This window comes from Protobothrops mucrosquamatus, unplaced genomic scaffold, assembly GCF_001527695.2.
Source record: "Protobothrops mucrosquamatus isolate PMUCROS unplaced genomic scaffold, P.Mucros_1.0 scaffold418, whole genome shotgun sequence".
NCBI lineage: Eukaryota > Metazoa > Chordata > Lepidosauria > Squamata > Viperidae > Protobothrops > Protobothrops mucrosquamatus.
This window is the reverse complement of record NW_015386747.1, coordinates 185,103-208,561: the sequence shown is the minus strand read 5'-3', so window position 1 is coordinate 208,561 and position 23,459 is coordinate 185,103. Positions and strand designations below refer to the sequence as shown.

Sequence of the window (23,459 nt, the reverse complement as noted above, 5' to 3'; positions counted from 1 at the left end):
TCCCTCCCTCAACTGGAGGAGAGAGCGGGTCACCCTGAAGAGGGTGGCTGGGCGATTATCTGATGACGCAATGAGGGTGGAGTAGTAATTAGACCTAGCCACCCTCATCGCCACTAGGTAGGATCTAACCTGCGTCCTTGCCTGTGCTCGATCGGATTCGGTTCGGCTAGCCCTCCAACTGCTCTCTAGGCGTCTTTTCCGGCGTTTCATCTCTCTCAGCTCCTCAGTGAACCAGGGAGCCAGTTGAGATCTGCGCCGGGTCAGAGGCCGCAAAGGCACGACTCGGTCCAGTGCTGCGGCAGCGGCCATTTCCCAGGCCGCCGCCAGATTTTCAGCCGAGTCGTGAACTAGGGATCAAACGGTAAATAATACCCCAATCCAAGAACTACCAACCCAGTCAAAGAATCACCAAGAGCATTCCCACCAACACTGGCAAAGCAAGCCAACGGTATATAAAATGAGAACAAACTACTCCTTTCTGGCACTGGTGGTGTTACCTGCGTGGGTAATGACGCGTCTGCAGGAAAACAAGGGACCCCACAAGTCAAACCCTGGAAGAAGCCATAGCCAATCACAAACTATCTATCGGCATGAAAAGATGTACGGAAGAGTTATGAGCCTGCCAGCAACTGGTCCTCTGAGCGAAACGGTACCCGGCCTCCCGCTCCCAGCCGCCCTCCGCCTCCCGGGGCCGTCGGGGAAGTTGCGCTCCTGGCCGCTGCTTGGCTCGTCTCTACCAAGGGCGACTTGCGAGCGGGACCAGGAAGCTGCCCCTTCGAGCGCCCGCTCCCTCCTCTTCACGTTTTCATTCGTCTATGCTTGCTTGCGCCACGGCGACGCGCCGGAAGTAAACGCATTTTTTCCGGAAGCACGTGTAGGTCGTCCGGGTGTCCCAGGCGAGGGGACCGGAACCGAGGCGGGGCTGGAGGATGGCGGTCTCGAGCTCTTCGGCGAACCTGAAAAGCAAGTGAGGAAAGGGAGGCGCCGCGGGGGGGGGAGGGGGAGGGGGAGGCCACGGGAGCCGCGACTGCTGTCGAGGGAGTGGGGAGGAAAGTGTGCGCCGTCGCCATAGCGACCGCGTTGCAGTTTGGTGGCCGTTGGCTGGCTGTACTTAGTTGAACCGTGTTTCTGAGCATACCCAGAGTGTTTTTCTCGCCAGAACTGTCTTGCGAGAGAGCCAGCGAGAAGGGAAAGGTGTTCCCTGCTCCGGCAGAGCCCTTACCTTTGGGTTCGGGCTTCAGAAGGGAGTAGGGAGCCCAGGTCGACTGGTGGCGGCCCCGGGCCCAGCTCAGAAAGCGAGGCAGAACTCGGGTTGCTTAGTGCTTGGATGGGAGACCTCTGGGCGATCCCAGGACTGTAGAGCGTAGCAAGAGAAAGCGAAGCCTCCTGAAGAAGTGAGGGGCCGATCACTCTGTAACGTGGCCATGAAGGCCCCAGGAATCGCCCTGAGTCGGGGGCCTTCATTTGTAGCTCCGACCAGTTGGGCAAACAATATTGGAAACGTTGCGCTGGCCCGCCCTCTTTGAAGGCTCCCTCCTTCCGGGCCTGCTAAAGGAGGAATCCTGGTCGCCGCAGCAGCTCTTAGGTTTGACACGTCTTGGACCCTTTGTGTAGCCCGCTGAACCACAGATGAGTGAATCCTAGTTGAAGGATGAGAACCGTCATATAAACACCACAAACACAGCTGAAATGTGGCATCTGCTGTGACCAACCAGCTACCATAAAAAAAAACCCCACCGGACATGAAATCTGCTTCCAATAGTATTTAGCCATTTATTTATTCACTTGATTTAATGACTGTTTTAACTGTGGTTGCTGAGAGAGTTCAGAATAACAGAGTTGGGACAGACCTTGGAGGTCGTCTAGTCCAACCTCCTGCACGAGCAAGAGACGCTGTACCCTTCCAGACAGATGGCTGTCCAGTGTATTCTTGAAAGCCTCCGGTGAGGATTCAGTTGGGTCTGGTGTGTCGAGGAAAATAAATAACTTTACACCCACTTTTCTCCCTCCTCCCCCAGTCTTGTGAAGCCGTTTAAGCTGAGGGAGTTGTGACTGGCCTGAGGTGGCAAATGTGAGTTTCCATCTCTTAAAGAGGACTTGAATCTTGGAAAATTGAAAAGGAAGCTAGGAAAAATCCCCTTCCTTTTTCTTACTATGTTGAATCACATACCATTTATCCTCACTGGATCAACTCACATTCAGCACTTTGCACAGATTTATGCAGCTCTGTATGTCCCATTACAAGCTCCATTGTAATCTTTCCACTTCGGAACATAAGACTATAAGCAGGGCCTTACTGGGTCAAACCTCATTGAGTCCAACAATCTGCTTTCACAGTTGTCTATCAATTGCCCAAGAAGCCCAGTACTTCCTCTCTTAGCTGCAGATAGCTTCAAAGAGCCATTGATCCCGTGACTTCTAAGAATTAGGCCACCACCATTATTGAATTCCTATTGGTAAACCTGGCTGTCTTTTTCTACTTTTAAATCTTATTTAGGCGCAGTGTCCAGAACAGCATAGTATTTCAGAAGGGATCTGAATATTATAAAAGAGCATAAAAGAGCATTTCTATATTGCTAATTGTTGGATCATTACTCAACTAGGTAACATCATTGCTAGAAGGGAAGGGGGTTTGCTCTGTTTCTGTATAATAGCTTGCTCTTTCAGTGTTGGTGGGGATGTTTTCTCCTTGGTAGTTCCTTGATTAGGCTGTTATTTACTGCTCCATTGTTCGTCTGATGTTCCCTGGTGTTACAGGGTAGTTAAACCCTGCTTCTCTGGGTGTTGATTGCTAACGAGGTGTGATCTTCTCTTTTTTTGGCTTTTTTGAATGGTATGTAAATGTTGATTATCTCTGTATCTGTTGATGACTAATTTGCCATACTGCTGGGCATTTGGAAGTTAAAATCCACACATCTTAAAATGGCTAAGGTTGAGAAAGGTTTAAGGGCTAAGGTTTCAAGTGTACAAAAGGACATGTTCCTGCTTCAAGAATCTTACCAGTCAGCAGAGGAAGGCATAAACTTTCCTGATCTTCCTCAGGTTGGAGGAAGCTGAGCGGGGGGGGGGGGGGGGCCCCCCNGGGGGGGGGGGGGGGGGGGGGGGGGGGGGGGGGGGGGGCACTCACAGGGAATGCAACCATGGTGTTTAGTACCAGTTTCGCCTTCAGCCCCCTTGCACTCACCTCATTTACCCCATCAGCAGATCTATGGTGGCCCTGGTCTTAGGCAGCTGCTTTTAAATGTTAGATCAGCCTGCAATAAGACTAGCCTTACAGTATTGCTGATTTGATTCTTGAAGAGAAGGCTGATTTGGCTATAACTGAGACCTGGCTGGGCCCAGAGGGAGGTGTTCCCCACTCAGAAATGTGCCCAGTGGCTTATCAAGCTTGGCACCAGCCTAGACCTCAGGGCCAGGGAGGGGGTGTGGCTGTTGTTATCAGAGAATCTCTGGCAGCCTCCAGGGGCCTGGCTCCATAAGTGCCCAGATGTGAGACCTTTTTTCTTAGATTGGGTTCAAGGGATCAGGTGAGATTGTTGCTGTTGTACCAGCCTCCCTGCTGCATGGCAGCTTCCCTACCTGGGTTCCTGGACCTCACCGCAGGGCTGGCAGTGGAGTTCTCCAGGCTTATAGTTCTGAGGGACTTTAACCTGCCATCCCTGGGGGTGGGGTCAGAGGTAGCCCGCGATTTCATGGAAACCATGTGTCAGAACCCATTTATATTTCATTTCTATCTATCTCCTCTGATCTAAAACCAAATCTCACCTTCCCCAGGATTCTGCCATACTCCCAAGGGGGAGGGGGGATATGCCTGCGGGTTTATGGCTTTCATTTCCTCTATGCGCTATAATGTAACCTTTTGTTTATTGCCTCTGGGTCTGCTGCCCATTACAATGTAACAAATTGCCTCCTGCACTATGCATCTCTCTGAACTTTCTTCTCCCTAACCTGGAAGCTAGGAAAAGGGGGGGGGGGAATACAAACATCCGGAAACTGGCTTATTTCTCCAGTCTCAAAAGGAGGTGTGAAGAGCTGTGGAACATCGTGCTACAAACGGAGCCGGACCGATGTTATCTTCCCTTTCCCACGATGGACTTAACACCCGGGTATTGGCCGATCTGAACCATCCGGATGAACTGTGGGGTGGGGTTTGCTTAGGGACACTTTAAAGTATCGATCTGTAAAGAATCCCTCAGATCCTGTCTATTATGCCTGCTATCAACTACTCTTAATAAAAGTTCCTGTTGGAAAAAATTGTTTCCAAGAGTTCTGCTTTCTTAAGATGTGGGATTGAAGTGGGTCCTTACATTAGACAGGATCTGCAGTAATAGTCAACCTGGAAGGAAGACCCTTACCGGGGGACTTTGCAAAAAATACAATGTTGGACGACAAGGTAGGGAAGGAAGAAAACTCTGTGGAAAGGGAGCCTTCCCTCCGACCGGGATCCCGCCAGCTGTCGGGATCCGACACGTCATACACCTCAGGAGAAGAAGTGGTGGAAACGTGTGACCACAAACCTCGGTGGACGATGGGCGTTGGCAAGAAAGTCGAGTGGGAAAAGAGATCGAGAAAGGTGACCCTGAGACAGGGCAGCCACCAACCCGAATGGAAGCAAGAGATAGAGAAATCCCTGCATGTTAGCGAAGAGGAAGGAAGTTGTGCACAATACTCGAACTGTATCCTAGAGAAAGCTATTGACCTGATGAAAAGAACCCTCGGCTCTCTAGGGGAGGAGAAACCTGAACCCCGCGGCTGCACCAGCACCTGGAGCTGCAGCTGGATAGACACTGAGGGGGAATCGGAACCTTAGTCCTGGGGATGTCCACTGAAACAGCAGCTACCACTTCGGCAGCCCCCACTCTCCGCCAACCCGCAGATGGCGATCAGCATGGGAGACAGTACCGTCGGCGAAAGCACCGATCCATCCAAAGATTCCAGGGGGGAGCCGCCGCGCTTGGGGTTCTTCCTAACCCAAGTCCTCAGCTCCATGGAAGAAGACGGACGGGTCATCCCCAGGGACAAAGCCCATATCCATATCGTGCAATCCGCTCTAGACGGGGCGGCCACAGACTGGATGGTGAACCTGCATGATTCCAACATCCCAGAGCTCAACAACTTCAACCATTTCATGTCCTTTCTGAGAAGGTGATTCGAGAATCCCCCTGGCTGATCGCGTGGCCGGTGAGAGAATCAAAATGGTGAGGCAGGGCAGACGCCCGGTACCTGAATATACACAAGAATTCTGGCCCATTGCCAACAAGCTGAACTGGCCGGAAGTCATCCTCCTTAGCCATTTCAAAGACTGCCTAAACTATGACCTGTATGATGCTTGCCTACCTCGAGGGGACCCACGCCAACTTGATGAATGGTACGTCCTGGTGGAGGAAGCAGAGATTGACCTACTGAAGAGGCACTTCCAAGGAAAACCATGGGGCCGCTCGCCTCCTGAGCCGATGCGCAAGCCAGCGAAACCACCAGTTACAGCCAAGAAGTCAAAGGGCTGTTTCAAATGCGGGAGAGAGGGGCATCGTGCCGTAGAATGCCGCTCGAAAGCCTCTCAGCACAACCCAGACCGATCAGGAAATCAGGGAAGTCCCCAGTCAAGCCAAGAGAACCTGCCATGAGGGCGACAGAGGCTGTGGAGTCCCCACCCCCTGCCAAGCGTGGAGAGAGAACTCCGGCCTACACTGCAGGGCTGGTGGACGCCTCAGACGACAGCTCGGAGGACGAACCCCTGGTAAGAGGACCCATCGCACCCATCCTCAAGATAGTGACTATATTAGCTCCCTCCATGCCCGAAACTGTCAAAGTGAAAGCCTTAATAGACTCTGGCTGCACCCGCTGCCTCATTAGCCCAACACTAGTGGGGAACCTGGGCATTCCAGTGAGGAGACTGAAACAACCAATCTCATTTGGCCAGTTAGATGGGTCCATAGCAGGGGGGTGCCAGCTACCCTAGCCACTTTACCAGTCCACCTATCCCTGGGGAACCATGAGGAAGACATAACGTTTGTAGTGACCCCAGGCATGGAATGCCCAGTGATCCTAGGGCTGGAATGGTTAAAGAAATGGAACCCCTGGGTAAATTGGAGGACGGCAGAACTCAATTTCCCGAAGGGGGATCGTGCAAACCTAAAACCCCAAGGAGCCCTACCAAACCCAGGAACAGAGAAAGCATCTGTGGGAGAGGAAAAGGGACTACCAGAAATACCAGAGGAATACAGAGATCTTGCTGACGTTTTCAGTGAGGAGAGGGCAGATGAACTCTCCCCCCCACCGACCCACGGATTGTGCCATAGAATTCAAGCCCGGGGCAAAACTCCCGAAGCCCAGACTATACTCTATGAGCCCTAAGGAGAAGGAGGAAATGGAAAGAGTCATAAAAACCTAGAAAGGGGGTTTATCGAACTTGCCAAGCCTAAGGTAGCCGCCCCGGTCCTCTTTAGAGAGAAGAAGGACGGCACTTTGCGCTTGTGCATGGATTACCGCACCCTGAATGCAATCAGTGAAAGTAACCTATACCCCCTACCCCTCATGAAGGTCATGTTATCCCACCTCTCGAAAGGAAGAATTTTCACTAAACTAGACCTAAGGGAAGCGTAGTACCGCGTTAGGATTAAGGAAGGGGATGAATGGAAAACCGCATTTAATTGCCCAATGGGGTGCTACCAATTCAATGTTTTGCCATTTGGACTACAAGGGCCCCCTGCAGTATTTATGCAATTAATCAATGAGGTACTAAGGGAGCACCTATTTAAGGGGGTCCTGGTTTATCTAGATGACATCCTTATCTTCACTGAATCCAAAGAGGAGCATGTCAACCTAGTCAGAGCGGTTTTAAAGAAACTGCGAGCTGCCCACCCAGCACTTTAAGGAGGCTGCGGTCCACCCTCTTCTCAAGAAGCCATAGCTGGATCCCACCCTGTTGGATAATTTCCAACCTGTCTCCAATCTTCCTTGGATGAAACAGATTATCTAGACCCTTACCAGTCAGGATTCAGGCCTGGATATGGGACAGAAACGGCATTGGTCATGCTTTTTGATGATCTCTGATGGGAGCGGGTGGGGGTAGCGCATCCATCCTGCCTCTGCTTGACCTCTCAGTGGCTTTCCATACCATCAACCATGGTATCCTCCTGGAGCGGCTTAGAGGGTTGGGAGGGGGGGGGCTTTGAGCTGTCCTGGTTCACTTCCTTCCTCTGTGGCCGCTCTCAGTCAGTGTTAATAGGAGGCGAGAGGTCCAGCCCTCGCCCACTCTTTTGCGGGATCCCACAGGGCTCGGTACTCTCTCTGCTCCTATTCAACATCTACATGAAGCCGTTGGATGAGATCATCCGTCACCATGGATTGAGGTATCATCAACATGCTGTTGATACTCAGCTGTATATCTCAGCTTGGGGTGAGTTAAGCAATGCCGTGACCTCCCTCCCTCTCGCAGCCTGGAGGCTGTTAGGGGCTGGATGGGAAGCAACGGGTTGAAACTGAACCCTGGCAAGACCGAGTGGCTCTGGGTTTGGGGTTCTTTGGTCCATCCACCTGAGCCACTAGAGGGGGGAGGCAAGGCATGTTGCCGGTCCTGTCCCCTAAGAAGATACTGTATATCTGGCGGGACCCAGAAGGGCCTTCTCCGTGGTGGCTCCCTCCCTCTGGAAATTAGACTGGCCCCCACTCTGATACTCTTTTGGAAGGTCCTGAAGACCTGGTTCTGCCAGTGGGCCCGGGGAACCCAGAGCGGGATGGTATGAGTGTGTGTTGTCGCCTGGTTGGGGGGTTATTTTATTTTTTATTTCTTTTATATTGTGTTTTTATTATTTCCTGTAAGCCGCCGAGTCGCCGTGAGCGAGTAGACAGCAATATAAATTTTCCAAATAAATAAATATATTTGAGGTTATTTCTGACAAAGAAGGCTATGGAGGACCTGCAAGTCAGTCTCTGTGTCCTGTGTCACTTGTAGTGAATCACTAAAAGCTCCTGAATCCTACTTATTGTTTGTTTTAATTAAAATATTTGTTTAAGGGGGGGGGGAAATAGATGGGTTCTGCTGTTGAGAATTGCCACTTTTCTTTCTCATACACATTAGCATATATCACTAATACCATCATCCCATTGCAGCAATATACACATTTCAGGCATTTTGCTGGTAAGAAAAAGAGAAGTCATAAATTCTCTTTATCACTTCACCATAGAGCAGCTGAATGCTGCTACAGTCTCATGGTTTTTAGCCATTTTTCAGAAACAGATGGCAAAGGCAGAGGCAATCCCACCTATCCAACTGATGAGACAAGGTCACAGGTGGGGAAGGAAAGTGCAGGATGCAGGGTGGGTTGTGTTGATACTACACATGGGTAGTATGATTCTTTGCATTTTAGCTTTATAAATCATTTATAGCTCAAATTAAAAGAATAGACTTTTCACTGCTATTTGGTTCTGCTTCTGTGTAACTATGCTGTAATTGTTAACATGATACAGTAAAATCTGAATTGTCTCTGGTAATCTTTCAGTTATGCCGTGTTCAGGAAAATTGAGTCTTTTTACACAGGAGGACCCATTCAGGTAATAATCAACCCAAATTTACCTTTACTACTACTTGCATTTATTATGTATGACCATCATTTGCTGAAAAACCTACTATGCTCTCTGTTTCTGGCCTAGGTTACTCAAGCTGGGGATTATATGTTTTGTGCTTGCGGGAGCAAGGTCAACATAGTGGATATTGAAACAGGAGACATCATACACAGTATTGAACAGGTACTAAGACAGGCCTTCCCCTAGCAGGCATCTATCCAGCAAAGATGTATATTGCAGGGATGCTGAAAATGCACTTAAGTCTCCAATTCAAGCCTTCCTTTTGTCATGAATTCAAAAGTTCCCTTCATGGGAGTATCTTTTTTTCCCCAGCTTCACCATTCCATTTATATTATGGAAGTGATAGTCCAGTTTTGGAAGTTGTAATTACTGAGAAAATACTACTATTATGCAGTTAGACAATTGAACAATCCAATTAAACAAATGTGACACTGGAATGGAATCATCAAATGGGGGAAAGGAAGGTGGTGGTGAGTTATGATGGCTTAAGTAGATTATAGAATAACTAGAACAATTTATGCTACATAATGATCAAAAGTAATTACTTTATAAATTCTGCTTGAAGAGATATTCACTGTAGGTAGCACAAGTATAAATATAAAACAAACCAATTAAAAATATAAATTATCAATTACTTTAATAGACATAATACTTGAAAATACAATTACTGTTTAATTAGAACAATGATGCAAATAAGTCATCTGATGGTTCTTCCTCTCTTTGCTTCAGGATGATGAAACAGAGATTACAGTATTTGCCCTCAGCAATGATGATGAGGTAGGTGATCACAGGGCTGCAGGGGATTCTTCTAGCACCCGGGCAAGAAGCTGGTCCCATAATACGAATGGAATCGTGCAAAGCCAGCTGGCTTCCCAAGAGAGGCGGCCTCAGCAGCACCGGAACCATTTTACATTCTATGTACCCCAAGGGACAACAGCCTGGGCTCTTCCTTCCTGATTTACGCATGCTTCTTCACGTGTGTAAAAATATAAAATCAAGCTATTATTTAAAAATATGTCTAGGCTTAGACAAAAACTATATACTGAGGGGGAAAAAAGCAAGAGAAATTAAGCATCTCATCAGTGGATAGTTCTGTACTGTATTATACATACACCTTTCATTACTTCAATTGCTGTTATCAAGAATGCATTTTTCGTAGCATACAGGCGTTGATTTCGTTTTTTTTATTAACAAAGCTGAAACTCATTTCAAGTTTCATATGAGAAATGAAAATGTATTTTTCTTTCTATTTTTCTTCTGTTGCCTTAGATCTTGGTAACAGGAAGCCAAGCGCTACTGCTGAAGCAATGGGACTGGCTAGGAAATAAGTGCACCCGCACATGGAAGGCTGTGCATACAGCTCCTGTGGCCAGCATGAACTTTGACCTCTCGTCCACTTTGTTAGCCACAGGTATGGCCTCACCCTGAGCAGCCAGCTGGAATCAGAGCAAGCCCCCAGCCTCTCTGGCAGGGAGAATCCCTGTGGGAAGCTCAGGCCCTGAGGGCTGGCTGGCTGGCTTTGCAGCCGAACCTCGCAGGCTGCTCAGCGCTTGTCTCTTCCCCGCCCCCTCCCTCCCTCCCCTCCCTCCCTCCAGGCGGCTGTGATAGCACCATCAAGATCTGGGACATCCCCCGGCAGTACTGCACCCACAACCTGAAAGGCTCCTCCGGGGTTGTTCAGTAAGGAAGCCTCCTTTTGATTCCCTCTTCGCAGTGGGGAGGTTTAGTCTGGGGAATTTGGGAATTCTTAATAAATGGGTGGGAAATTATTTTTTTCTCAGCATCATTTGGCTACCTGCAGTCGATGTAAGGCCACTTCTGTCCTGCTGTTTTAATTATTTTACACACACATTTGCTGTCACTCACAAACACTCACCCCTGATGCCTTCTGCTCTCTCTCTCCTCCTATGTGAGAATCATTCCAGGAGTGAATGTAAATCCATTCTGTGATGCGGGGTGACGCTGTCATTGCTCTGGGCGCTTTGTAGGGTTATTCCTGCAAGGAATCCGGTTTCTTCTGGGAATTTAGTGGGTGTGTTGTAAGGAAAAGGAAGCTGAGAGGAAAACCAAGAGGTACATTTGGGTTACGTCTCAAGTGAGAATGAATGAAGGGAGACAATTCATCTTAGCTTCATGTCTTTCTTACTTCTAAGTGAAAACCTAGCTCCATCCACAGAGTAGCCCTCCTCCTGCTCTTCCCCAGCCATCCCATGAGGGCAGCTTAAGTACAAGATAGAAGGTCCTGAATGTGATGCCTAGTGGAATCTCTGTTTTTCCATGTATTTATTTGTTGGATATTCTGCCTTTCATTTTAAAGCACAAGGTGATGTACTAGATTCCTCTTCCTCTCTCCCTCCGATTTTCCCCACAACAACCGCCCTGTGCGATGGGTTGGGCTGAGAAAGAGGGACTGGCCCAAAGTCACCCATTCTGCTCCCAGCCCAAGGGAGGAGTAGAACTCACAGTAACCCAGTTTCTAGTCTGGCACCTTTAACCACTAAGCAAACTGGCTCTTTTCCACACGCTATCCTTGAAGAGAAAGAACTTTTCTGGTTTGTCTCTTTGCCAGCCTCGTCAAGTTCCACCCGGACAGCTCTCAGCCTCAGCTGTTCTCCTCCTCTATGGACAACAGCATCCGGCTTTGGGACCTGAAGTCCAGCCGGTGTGTCAGCCAGCTGGACAACCACTACAGCTTAGTCACCTCTCTTTCCTTCTGCCCAGACAGTGAGACCCTCATCAGGTGAGAATCCTTTCTTGAAAGGGACCGGTTTGGTTGTCTTTCGGCATTTGAGCAGCCTTGCATATGAATGTGCTTCTTGCTTTTCCAATAGCTGATGGCCTTGTAACGTTGCCTGTGGCCTGGTTGTTCCCATTTCACAGTCAGGGTCCGAGTAATATGCTGTGATACAAAATCAATTACACAGGAAATGCCATCACTGAAGGCCGGAGGAGGTGAAATGCAGCTGCTAAAATTGAGCGAAAGCAAATGTAGAGCAAATGGAATTAAAAGAGAACAAAAGTGAAGGATGAAAGTGTTTACCACTGCATGCTGTTATGGGAATAGAACACATAAAGGATTTCAATTCTGATTTGTGCTTAGGCAGCAATATAAGATGTCTGATTGATCCCTCTGAGTCTTTCGTCCTGTAGTACAGTACGGGCATTGTGACAGTTCTATACTCCCAGTGAGACTTTCAAAACGCAACATAGACACTATTTTGTTGTTATATTTATAACTGCACTCAGTTTCCTACTTGCAAATGTTTGGTAATGATCTTGTGGCTGGTTTTGTACAGCTCACGGACTAGATTGATTACTTATGCTTCAGCACTTGTAGAAAGCCAGCTCTTATCTCAGAATTGTGTGTACCACACACAATTATTATGCAAACCAGAGTAGGATTTCTTGCTTGGACAGAAGGTTCAGCAGTGTTGAGTTTACAATCTGTTTGATTGCAGTTCTGGCCGTGATAAGATCTGCACCGTGTGGGATCTAAAAGCCAAAAAGGTCAAAAGCACCATCCCTGTTTATGAGGTGAAGTACCTTCTAGCTTTTGCCTGATTCAGTTATATTGAGCTTTCATAGAAACAGTTTGTGCACCAGTCCCCCCCAAAAAACGCCTGGTCTCAATTGTATATTAACCTTTAAAATGCTCTGGATCCAAATTTTTCTAACTTTTTTGCAAATCTGCCAAGCAAGCCCTTTTTGTTTATATTTTGTTTATATAACATTCACAAGGAGCAGCTATCTGGAGTACCAGTGGGCATCTCATGGTCTCTCGTTTATCTAGAAAGACAGCACAGGCCAGAATTTGCCCACTGGCTGCTGACCTCTGCTGCAGTGCCACCTCAGCTCCTTCAGGGACATCCTTGCCTGAACTGCTACATTTTAAATGAATACATCAATAGACTTGGGTTTCCTGGCTTCATCCTTTCCAGAAATCCTCTGTCCCACTTTTTGCCCAGAAAGGTTGAGCGGAGGAGAGTTTTGGCATCCACTGGGAGTTCTTCTTTGTGGGGCCATAGGTCAGTGGGTGAGCTCTGATGGATAGACTTCTTTCTTCTCCTTGGTCCCACCCAAAGGGCCTTATTCTGAATCTAAGTGGATTATTTGTTCCCAGTTTACGTGGGGTTTCGAATTCCCAAGCAAACTTTGACACTAGTAACCAAGAGCCAACATTTGTGAACTTCAGCACACTCTGTTAGCAGTTTATATTCTCTTACAACTTTGCTGATCACTGTTCCTCAGACTGACTTCTTCTTCCATCTTAGACTATTGAATCTGTGGTGTTATTACCACAAGAACTGGATTTATCAAACTTGGGTGTGACTAAACCAAGCACTCACTTTCTCACTGCCGGTAGCAAAGGTGAGTCAAGCTTTTATGATGCACTCCTCATGCACGTAGTGGGGGATGAGCCATTGCCTTCTGTCTCTGCTGGCTTTTGCATTGAGAGGGTGTTCAGTGTCCCATCCAAGGATGGCTCAGTGGGGATGGGCAGCCATTGGTCTGAAGCAGACCCCCAATATCCCATTTTCAGGATAGAGGGACATGTACGTCCTGGCATTCTGTTATTTGGAGGGGGTACAAGGAGTGAAGTGCTGTGGGAGAGGCTTTAAGAGGTTCAAGGCAGCCACTGCACCCCTCACAAATTCTGAAACCCTAGAAAAAGAGGTGATTTTTAAAGGACAAAATGGGAGTCTTAAACTCAGAATTATAAGACCCTTAATGTCTCCAAATCTAACCCCCTGCAGTCTCCTTAACAGTCATTTGGGGTTTGTTTAAATGCGCACCATTTCTGGGGGTCTGGGTTTCTAATTTTGCCAGCTCTAGGAGTTATTCAGTGACATGTGGTTTGTGTGCTGCCCTTTAGGGATCCTCCGGGTGTGGGATGCATCCACAGCTACCTGCGTGCATAGCCAGTCCCTGCCTCACCTGCCAGCAGAGTCCAAAGTGGACGTGATTGGACAGCACAGCCTCATGCATTGCAGTCTAGTGCCAACCAAAAGTGAATTAGTGTCTGTGAACGTTGACCGCAATATCTGCTTGTACGATGCACAGACGCTTGAGCTCAAGAAACAGGTATCCAATTTTATCACTTTCCAAGGAAACAAAGTGGTGGAAGGGAAAGACATGCAGCTACATATTAGCCCTAGAAGTATTATTTTTATGTGGGCCACTACGTTATTACCAAAAGGTTTTGTGAACATAACTGATACTATGATGTTCAAGACCCTCATCTCCCAGATTGTCCCAAAGATGCTTTTTCATGAGTACTTGTTTTGTTTCCCCAATGTACAGATTTGAACATGGCTCACTGCATTGTACTGCATATATAGCACGTTGCTCAGTTTGTGTTTGTGTGTTTTATCCTTGGGGTGGACAATCTTCTGCCTCAGTATATTCTTGGGTTTGAAGTGTACATGTATGTTTTGTTGGCTGAAGATCCTCCTGAGCTTTTCCGATATTCTTGCAACATATGGAATGACTACATTGCTTCGTTTATTGTTTTCTGGAGGAGCTCCTGCTGAAGGCCCACTTGGGAGAGCCACAAGTTACGAGGGCTTCCTTGATGTGTTTAGTTCTTTTCCTTTTCCATCTTTGCTGGAAAACACCCAGACACAAACTGAGCAACGTGGTATATGCAGCACAATGCAGTGAGCCATGTGCAGATCTGTACATTGGGGAAACGAAACAACTGCTTCATAAACGCATGGCACAACATAGGAGAACAAGCCTATCAGGACAAGATTCAGCACTCCATCTGCATTTAAAAGACAAAGGCCACTCTTTCGAAGACAGCAAAGTCCACCTTTTGGACAGAGAGGACCGCTGGTTTGAAAGAGGCCATCTGTGTCAAAATTGAACAGCCCTCTCTCAACAGAGGGGCAAGGATATGACATCATCTATCTTCAGTCTACAACACAGTCCCTTCCACAGTTCCAAGAAGTCTCCACACCCATTTGCACTACTCGGGTGACCCTGATGACACAGATAAGTCTCCAGGTGGCATCAACACGGGTGTTAAACTCACCACGACACGTGACGTGTCGCGATGTATCGCAACTTTTTTCGCATTGCCGGAGCTGGGGTGGGCACGGCCTCTGCATGATGCAGCTGGCCCGCAGGCCGGCAGTTTGACAACGCTGCTCTAAAAGAATGCAAATGACCAGCTGTCTGCAAGGACTATAAATCCTTCCATTCCCCACCATCGAGTCAGAACTGAAGAAGCTTCTTGGATGACAAGCAAAATATCTTCAAAGAGGAAAAAAAAGTCCAGTTGCCTTGTGAAAAAGCACCTTTGGGACAACCATGACTTGGATGACTGAGTATCTCCATAGACATCTCCCAGATTGCACTCAAAGGACCCCAAAGTTAAATAGAAACAGTTTTTTAAAAAAATTAAAAAGGTAAACATTTCCAGCAATCATCAGTTCTTGCAAGGAATTGTATTTGGTTTTGAGCGATGATGAGATGTCAAGATTTCAAACCGAATTAAACATTTTTATTATGCCCGTGTCTTACAAGTTTTGGGGAGTTCACAGAATTTCATCCATGTCATCCATCCATACCTGCGATCCTTGCTTTACTCTGGCAGACCACCAATGCTGCAGATGGCAGACATTGAGTGTTTGCACCAAGCTGATCAACAGGATTCCCACTGATTTCAGCAGTCCTAAGCTTGGCCGGCCTGCCTAGGCCAGCCCAGGGCTTTCTTATCCACATGTGTCCTCAGGTTTCTTTTCTTTCTTCTTACATTCAGCCTTCTCGCAGTTGACAGATTCTTTGGTTCTTATTTCTTACTTATTTACTTATTTATTAAATTTATATGCTGCTCATGTCCCCAATAAGGTGACACTCTGGTTCTTAAATTTCTCCCTTAGTTTTCAGGTTATAATGGGGAAGTTCTGGATGTCCGGTTTCTGGGTCCAAAGGACTCGCACATAGTTGTGGCGACCAATAGCCCCCAACTGAAAATATTTGAGTTGTCATCTTCAAACTGCCAGATTCTGCCAGGTCATTCAGGTGAGTGATGGGAAACACCTGACCTTTACAGGGAAACATCTTTGACCTTTACAGTGTGATTAGTGTGCAACTCCACTTTTTGGCTGATGAAGAAAGAAATCAGCTTAACTCTCCTGGGTCCCACAAGATGTACATTCCCCGTCTCCTTTAGAATCTAAAGGACGGGGTTCCAGAGGTCCTGTGATTTGTTCAGATGCAGCTCTGCAAACTGAAGCCCTGCTGTCATGTCCTTTTTAGAGAGAGGCAGCTTTCTTCCCGGCAACCCTTCCAAACAAACCCTATTTGTTCAGCCTTTTTGTAATCGTATGGTCATGAATTTTAATGTTTAACATGCTAACAGAGGCCTGTAGAGTCCAAGATGTAACTCTTGGGTTTTTTGCAATTTCTCTGAGCATTGCACAGTCTGACCTCGGGGTTTGCTGGGACATTCACTCCTGGAAGACCGGCACTGTCTTGAATGTTTTCCACTTGTGAATAATCTTCTTCACTGTAGAAAAACGAACTTTAAATTGCTTGGAAATGGCCTTTTAACCAGATTGATGGGTAGCAACAATTGCTGATCATGTCTGATGTCTTTTCTCTTTGGCATTGTGGTAACACACACCTCAATGCTGGAGACCAGCAAACCCCTAAAGTTTGGCTTTTATAGAGGTAGCCACACTTGCTGATGATGACTTGGTCCAGGGCACTTGATTAGCAGCACCTGGCTGCTACTTAGCTCGTCATACCTGTGGAAGCAGCAAGGGTGTACTTCCGTTTTTCACACACGGCTTCTCCATTTTGGCCTTCTTTTTGTAAAATAAAAGATGGCATGGTACAATATGCCATGAGTTGTTGTTCATCTGAGGTTGTATTTACCTATTTCAAACAACTGCTGAGGACTAAATGATTTTTACTATGTCCTGATACGTGAAATCATAGAACCATATACATACATACATACATACATACATACATACATACATACATACATACATACATACATACATCAATGCTTTATTTAAGCTTATATTTCTGTTTGTATGTAGTACGTGTCTTATTAGTGTTGTATATCAGTGGCCTCTGTAGATGCCATGCACTAAATAAAAAAACCTCTCCTTTTCAGATTTGTTTCCATTTCAGAAACGACTGTATTTGCTGCCAAATACCTCCAAACTAGTGGAGAAATATTTGCAAGCATTCCATGACTTCTTGAAAACTTGACAAATAACTAGAATTCAGGAAGTTGTTAGTCCAATTACAACAATTCTTTGAATGTTTGCTGGGTACCAGATATTGATATGAAATGATTGCTCAAAAACTATGTCTTTTCCTGTGTTTATTCATGTGATTTAATCATCCTCTGCAACTTTCATGCAGATACTGTTCTTGCCTTGGACGTCTTCCGAAAGGGGAGGTTATTTGCTAGCTGTTCGAAGGTATCGAGCATTTTAATTTTTAATTCATTTCAGAAGTAACAGGAATGTTAGAGTTTGAACGAGGAACTTCATGCATGGTAGCAGTTGGGATGTAAGCAAATTTAGCAACTGGAAGACATTTAACGTATCTTGTTAAGCTGGAAGTTGTCAACCTCTTGGGAAACCATGAACAAATTTCAGAGAGTTGCAGAGTTCCCGATTCAAAACCCGTTGGAAAACCCATCCTGTGTGTCATTCCCCTTTTGGAAGGAGAGCAGACACAGCAACGGGAGGGTTCCTGAGGACAGCACTTTTTTTGGGGGGGGGGGAGGCTGGCCCTTGTTGCTCTGTAGTTGCCGTTTAAGCCAGTTTTCCCCTTCTTGGCATCCTCCAGGACAAGAAGTGGGCCTTGATAGCTGACAATGGATGATGGCAGTTGTAATAAAATACCATTGGAGGTGCCAGGTCAGAAAAGCTTAAATTTAGAGTGCAGATAGTCCTCGACTTATGACCGGTTTTTAGTGACCGTTCAAAGTTATAGCGGACCTCCACATAGCTACTTATGACCTGGTTTCAAGGTTCAAATCCCCCCCTCCATGCAGACTTATGATCGCACTTTGGGCACTTGGCAACCAACCTGCATTCATGGCTGTTTACGGCATCCTGTGGTCACATGACTGATTTTCAGTGATTTTCTTGCTGAAAATCATCATTTATGTCTAGTTTCTGGCAAAAAAATGCCTCTTGGATACCATAGGTTTGTTTAATAATCGAGGGTGTGGTCAGGAAGCTTAAGCGTTGTGCCAGCCATTTAGCCAGATTGTAGAACAGCCCAAAGCAAGTATTCCAGTAGAGAAATTCCCCGGATGGGGATGGGCTCCAGCGTGACTCCGAAAGCTCGGAAGAGTAAATCTCTGGTGATTGACCCAAATTTGATTTTGAAACTATTTCCTGTTTATTGTCGATTTAGACTAAGGGCAACATGCATACAGAGAACTATGGCAACAAAGTCATTTGGAAAGCATTTGAATAGTTGCACTGCAAAACTTTGCCACCCTCCGCCCAGGTATTTGAACATCCTGGTGCCCGGGGAGAGCTCTGCCCTCTACTGCCCAAACTGGCCCTGCAGGAAATAAAGCCCTTCATTTTTTTCAAGGGCTCCCTGTGCGTTTGTTAGTTCTCTTAGGACTTACTGATTTATGGGTGATTATTAGTAACAAAAGATTCTCTTGGTGTTGAACAGTAATATAAACAGAGATCAGAGAGCAAAGAAAAAAGTCGATATGGTGAAACAAATGAACATTAAAAGGCTGTGTAAAGAGAAGGTAACCCCTGAGCCATGTGTAAAAGCCCAACTCTGGTAGAGGCAGGCTGGAGGAAGGGATGTATTTTCAGAGTTCCGCCTCACTTCAGCAAGGCCCTGCTGAACAGGGGAGCAATTTCTACAGGTGCCCCGAAGGAAAACGGGCTGGGAATTAAGGGAGCAGAGTAGCACCTCTGATTTTGAGCGTGTGGTGGGAAAGGTTGGCAGTGCTAAGCTGCTTTGCAGGATGCAGAGCCAATGCAGCATATCAGATAGAGAAGCCAGCTAAAAAGAGCTGGGGAATTGGGGCCTAACGCTTGAGGTCACGGAGGAGGAGGAGGAGGAGGAGGAGGAGGAGGAGGAGGAGGAGGAGGAGATGTGGTGGCATTTATCATAATAAACTGTGATAACGTCAGAGTAACAATGCCAACATCCCACAAAGGACTCAGTTTAGTACTTCCATTGTAATGGCTGCTGAAGGTATATAAGTTCCGTTTTTTGCATTGTGCTGTTATGAGACCCATGTTGCCATTCGCCCCTCCCTCGCAAACACTACTGAGGTGTTGGTGTGGGCTGTGGAGATTTGTTTGCATGCTACTAAGCTGTAAGCAACTTTTTCCATCACCTGTTAGGATCTCAGCGTGATCTTTTCAAGCCTTCTTTGACATTCAGAACAAAACAAAAGACCTCTTCTGCTTTCAGGATAAGACCTTCCGGATTTGGCAAATGACAGAAGACGGCCAGGTCTCTTGTGTGGCTGAAGGGCTGGGCCACACCCATCAAGTGGGCACCCTGGCCTGTTCCAAGTAAGAGAAGCCCCCCTCCCTCCCATCTGCTTTTGAGAACGGTCCCTTGTGCACGAACGAGGGCTGGGATGCCTTGTAGCCTTGCCTTTCCTCGGGATGGGGGGAGGCCATGCTTCATTAACTCAGGGAAGCTGCTTCGCACGGTAAGGAGGGTTGGGACACAACCATTCAGCCACACACAGGACCCCAAGCTGTCAAGTGTTCAGTGCCCTGGAAAGGCCAGTAAAGTGGCGGTAGCTCCTCCTTTGGCACTTCTGTACTTGCTCCCCTTGAGCCTTAAAAAACAGAGTCTTCCCCTAGAACAGGGCCTTGCAGACTCGGCTCTTTCATCCAGGCCTTTTGGAGAAGACAGTTGATGCTCCCTTCTTCCTTTCTGCTCCCCTTCTTTGCCATCATTGTTTCTTTGTTTCATGCTGTGTTGATGTTTTTTGTATTCTGTTTTTTAAACATTTTTATCAATTGTAAACTGTCTAGGCTAGTTGGGAGTTGGGCAGCAGCCGCAGCACATACATTTAATAAATTATGTTGGTTGCATAGTCAGCCAGATGTTTAAACTGGATTTGGCGTTTTTATCCACTTATCGATCCTTCTGAAAGACCTGGGAATTGGCAGATAATGTTTGATGGTTTTAAAGGTATTGTTGCAGGATGATGATTATTGTGGTTGGTGGTACTCTCAGATAGTTGTTTATATTTTAAAAATGTTTTAAAAAACAACCCAAAAATTGTTTAAAATTTTCTCCCACTTCTAATTTCTATTACATAGAATACAATCAGTATAACACAGAGACACCTATTTGCAGTCCTTAATTATTTTTAAGAGTATAAAGGAGACCTGAGACCAAAATGTTGAGAACTGCTGCACTAGAAGTTTAACATGGAGTCTCTGTGAAGAAAAAAAGGAATAATTAATGTAAAAAAAAACCTCAGTTAAACTATGGAAATTGTTGCCATAAGGTAACAGTGATACTTACTCGCTTAAATAATAAGATTAAATACATTCAGGAAGTAATGTATTATCTTCAGAAGTGACATTGCATGCCTTAGAATAGAATATAGCTGGAAGGGTCCTTGGAGGTCTTCTAGTCCAGGGCTTTTCAACCAGTGGTACGGGTACCACCTGTGGTCCATTGGCACCTGGCAGGTGGTACGCGACCATCCTAGAAAAGTGGTAGCGGGGGAGGGGAATGAGCTGAACCGCACAAGCCTGAGCGAGAGACGGCTGGAGCTGCAGGGCTGTCAGGGCTCAGCGGAAGCGCCAGGATCAGTGCCAGGCTTCAGCTGGAGCTCGGCGCTGATCCTGGTGGTTCTGCTGAGTCCTGAAGAAGCACCAATCATATCCTAAAAGTGGTACAATGGGTGAAAAGGTTGAAAAGCCCTGTTCTATTCCAGCTCCCCCCTAACCCTAACCCCACTCAAGCAGGAGAACCTATACCAGTGGTGGCGAACCTATGGCACGGGTGCCAGAGGCGGCACTCAGAGCCCTCTCTGTGGGCACCCATGTCGTCGCCCAAGTCCTAGGCCTTCAGCTGGGTTTTATAAAACCTTTTTGCTTTAGGCCTCTGCCGCCATGTGCAAAAAAAAAAAAAAGGTCCAATCAGTCAATTTTAACTTCTCGCGGGAAAAAAAAGTTCTTGCAAAGTTGGAATTGATTGATTGAACTTTTTAGTCCCACCCAGTCTGCCGTTACCACTGCAGCCACGCCCACCCGGCATGGCTTTGGCCATACCCAGCCAATGGGCCACACCCACCCGGCACTCGACGATGCATAAGTGGGTTTTGGGTTGCAGTTTGGGCATTCAGTCTCAAAAAGGTTCGCCATCACTGACCTATACCATCTCAGGCAAGTGACTGAGCACCCACGATTTCTGAGGGCAAGCTGTTTCACTGGTTAATTAACCTCAGTGTTAGGAAGTTTCTCCTTAATTCCAGGTTGCTTCTCTCTTTGGTCAGTTTCCAACCATTGTTTCTTGTCCTTCCATCTGGTGCTTTGGAAAATAATTTGACCCCCTCTTCCTTGTGGCAGCCTCTCAGATACTGGAATACTGCTATTGTGTCACCCCTATTTCTTCTTTTCTTTAGACTAGCCAAACCCTTTTAGTACCAATTGCCGGGCAAGTGTTGGCACTGATGATCCCCTCCCACTTTTGGGGAGCCCAGAAGGGCCTCTCTGGCCCCATTGGGAGCAAACACTTGAAGCCCCCTCGGCTACAAATGATGGGAGCCCTTCTCCATGTGGCTCCTTTTCAACTGCCGCACTGCAAGTGATCCAGCAGCTTCTCTGAGCTGGCGTCAGGCCCACGAAAGCAGCCTTGAAAGCTGTGAGATTATTGGCAGAAAACAGCCACAGCAGATGCCGCTGCAAGTAAGAGGAGGCTGCAGTTAATCCTAAAGGTGTGTGCTGTGCACCTGAAACCGTCTTGTGGGCAGATATCACAATCTAGGGATTTTTCAAGACAAATAGATCAAGTTTCTTCATTTTGAGCTGATGCCAGGACAAAGATAATGCATGAGGCTGGAACATTTTTGAAATTCTTTGTGTGGCTTCCTTTTAAAGTCTAAAATGTGTCTGTTTACAAAAGCTTTGACAAGTCAGGGGGAGGAAATTTCAATTATCAATACATAGCAATGCTTCCAAAGCTATTTTTAAAAAATCTGGAGGGACAGAATTTCTTGTTAGTGACAATAAGCTGCACCATGGGATGCACTTATTCGGTCAGGGTTCCAGGCAGGCAGGCATGTTAATTCATGTCAGCCTTTCATGTCAAGATCAGGAAACAAACACCAGAAAAACTCCCTGAACTCTGTTGTAGTACAGTGGCAGTGTGTGTGCTTGTTATTTGGAAAGCATTCATCTCCAAGTGATTCTGGGCAGCATGCATTTAAAACTCAAAACCATATAAAGTATATTTCCCATCAAGACGGAATATAAAGCCAGACCGTAATAAAGTTGGAAAGGTGGGGGGAGGCCCTGCAGGTGGCTCCTCCGGGAGTGCCAAGCGAGTGGGCAGAGTCAGGTCTTCCAGCCCTTCTGAAAGGCCAGGAAGGGGGGCAGAATATTGGCAGGGAAGTCTTCCTTCCTGGACCCTGCCGGTCGGAGTGTATCGTGTCATAACACAACCTTCAACGTCCGATATAGTTTCCCTCTCCCCCTTATACCAAAAGAGGGTCAGGTTGTTGTGAGTTTTTTTGTCTCCTCCTCTTCTTCAGGTCTGAGTTAGTGTTTAATCAGTTTTGCATTTTCTCTTCACAGCAGTCTCCGTGCTCTCTTGTGCTCCCCGATGGGTGGAGTTTAGCTTATGGCATTTTCTTCTGAGATTTTTCACCTACAGTACAGGTAGTCCTCGACTTACAGCCACAATTGAGCCCAAAATTTCTGTTTCTAAGCAAGGCAGTTGTTAAGTGCGTTTTGCTCAGTTTTATGACCTTTTATGCCACAGTTCTTAAGCGAATCACTGCAGCTGTTTAGTGCAGGGGTAGGCAACCTTGGCTCTTTTATGACTCGTGGACTTCAACTCCCAGAATTCCTGAGCCAGCATGGCTCAGTTTGGAAACCTCTCCCTTTCCCCTCAGCATGGCTGGCTTAGGAATTCTGAGAGGTGAAGTCCACGAGTCATAAAAGAGCCAAGGTTGCCTACTCCTGGTTTAGTAAATTGCGCGGTCATTAAGAAAATCTGTCTTCCCCCCTCTCCCTTGCGTGTCAGAAGCTGACTCGGAAGGCTACAGGCAGTGATCATAGGACCCCAAGACAGCACAGCTGCCCTCAATACGTGCCGGTTGCCAAGTGCCTGGATTTTGATCCCGTGACTGTGGAGATACTGCAGTGGTCGCGAGTGTGGAAAACCAGTCACAAGTCACTTTTTTCACTTCCATTATAACTTTAGAGGGTCACTACACAAATGGTTATGATTCGAGGACTACCTGTAAAAACTTGTTTCTACTGAAAGTCTCTCTCTCTCCTGCTGAAACGACCCTGTAGACGAGGGGTCGGTTTGTGGCCATATTTGGAATTTAAAAAGCACATCTGTGTGAAATAGAGCACACTCTCAAAATTGCTGCCACAAAAGCCTGTTCACAAAACAGCTACTATATGGCATCTGGCATCCATTGACGAAAAGACAAATTAACACACAAACATGTCAATAAAGGTCTCCACTGCTCCAGGAGCTCCTTTGCGGGGCCTACATTTCTGTAAATATCAGTGAGCAGACAGTCTCCTAGATAAGTGGCCGGGTGTATGTTAAAAGGCCGGGTTAGAAGGGAGGAGCAGAAGGGGGCAGTAATGAGCACCCTTCCAGATATGACACTTCTTTCATCATTGGAATAAACAAGGCAGAGTATA

At 46.8% G+C, this 23,459-nt stretch overlaps 1 protein-coding gene across 1 annotated transcript in view; it reads left to right on the top strand.

Annotated features, from left to right (window-relative positions):
- Window positions 1–891: 891 nt before the first annotated feature.
- The window catches only part of TBL3 (transducin beta like 3), a 40,539-nt gene continuing 17,971 nt past the window's right edge, over window positions 892–23,459 (top strand). Inside the window, exons 1-13 of the mRNA XM_015816246.1 lie at window positions 892–967; window positions 8,502–8,553; window positions 8,653–8,748; window positions 9,316–9,363; window positions 9,856–9,997; window positions 10,182–10,266; window positions 11,156–11,326; window positions 12,045–12,120; window positions 12,858–12,954; window positions 13,460–13,668; window positions 15,471–15,612; window positions 16,972–17,030; window positions 19,015–19,118. Of these exons, the coding sequence (XP_015671732.1) occupies window positions 930–967; window positions 8,502–8,553; window positions 8,653–8,748; window positions 9,316–9,363; window positions 9,856–9,997; window positions 10,182–10,266; window positions 11,156–11,326; window positions 12,045–12,120; window positions 12,858–12,954; window positions 13,460–13,668; window positions 15,471–15,612; window positions 16,972–17,030; window positions 19,015–19,118 (1,319 nt within the window). The 5' untranslated portion in view covers window positions 892–929. The remainder of the gene's footprint in view (window positions 968–8,501; window positions 8,554–8,652; window positions 8,749–9,315; window positions 9,364–9,855; window positions 9,998–10,181; window positions 10,267–11,155; window positions 11,327–12,044; window positions 12,121–12,857; window positions 12,955–13,459; window positions 13,669–15,470; window positions 15,613–16,971; window positions 17,031–19,014; window positions 19,119–23,459) is intronic.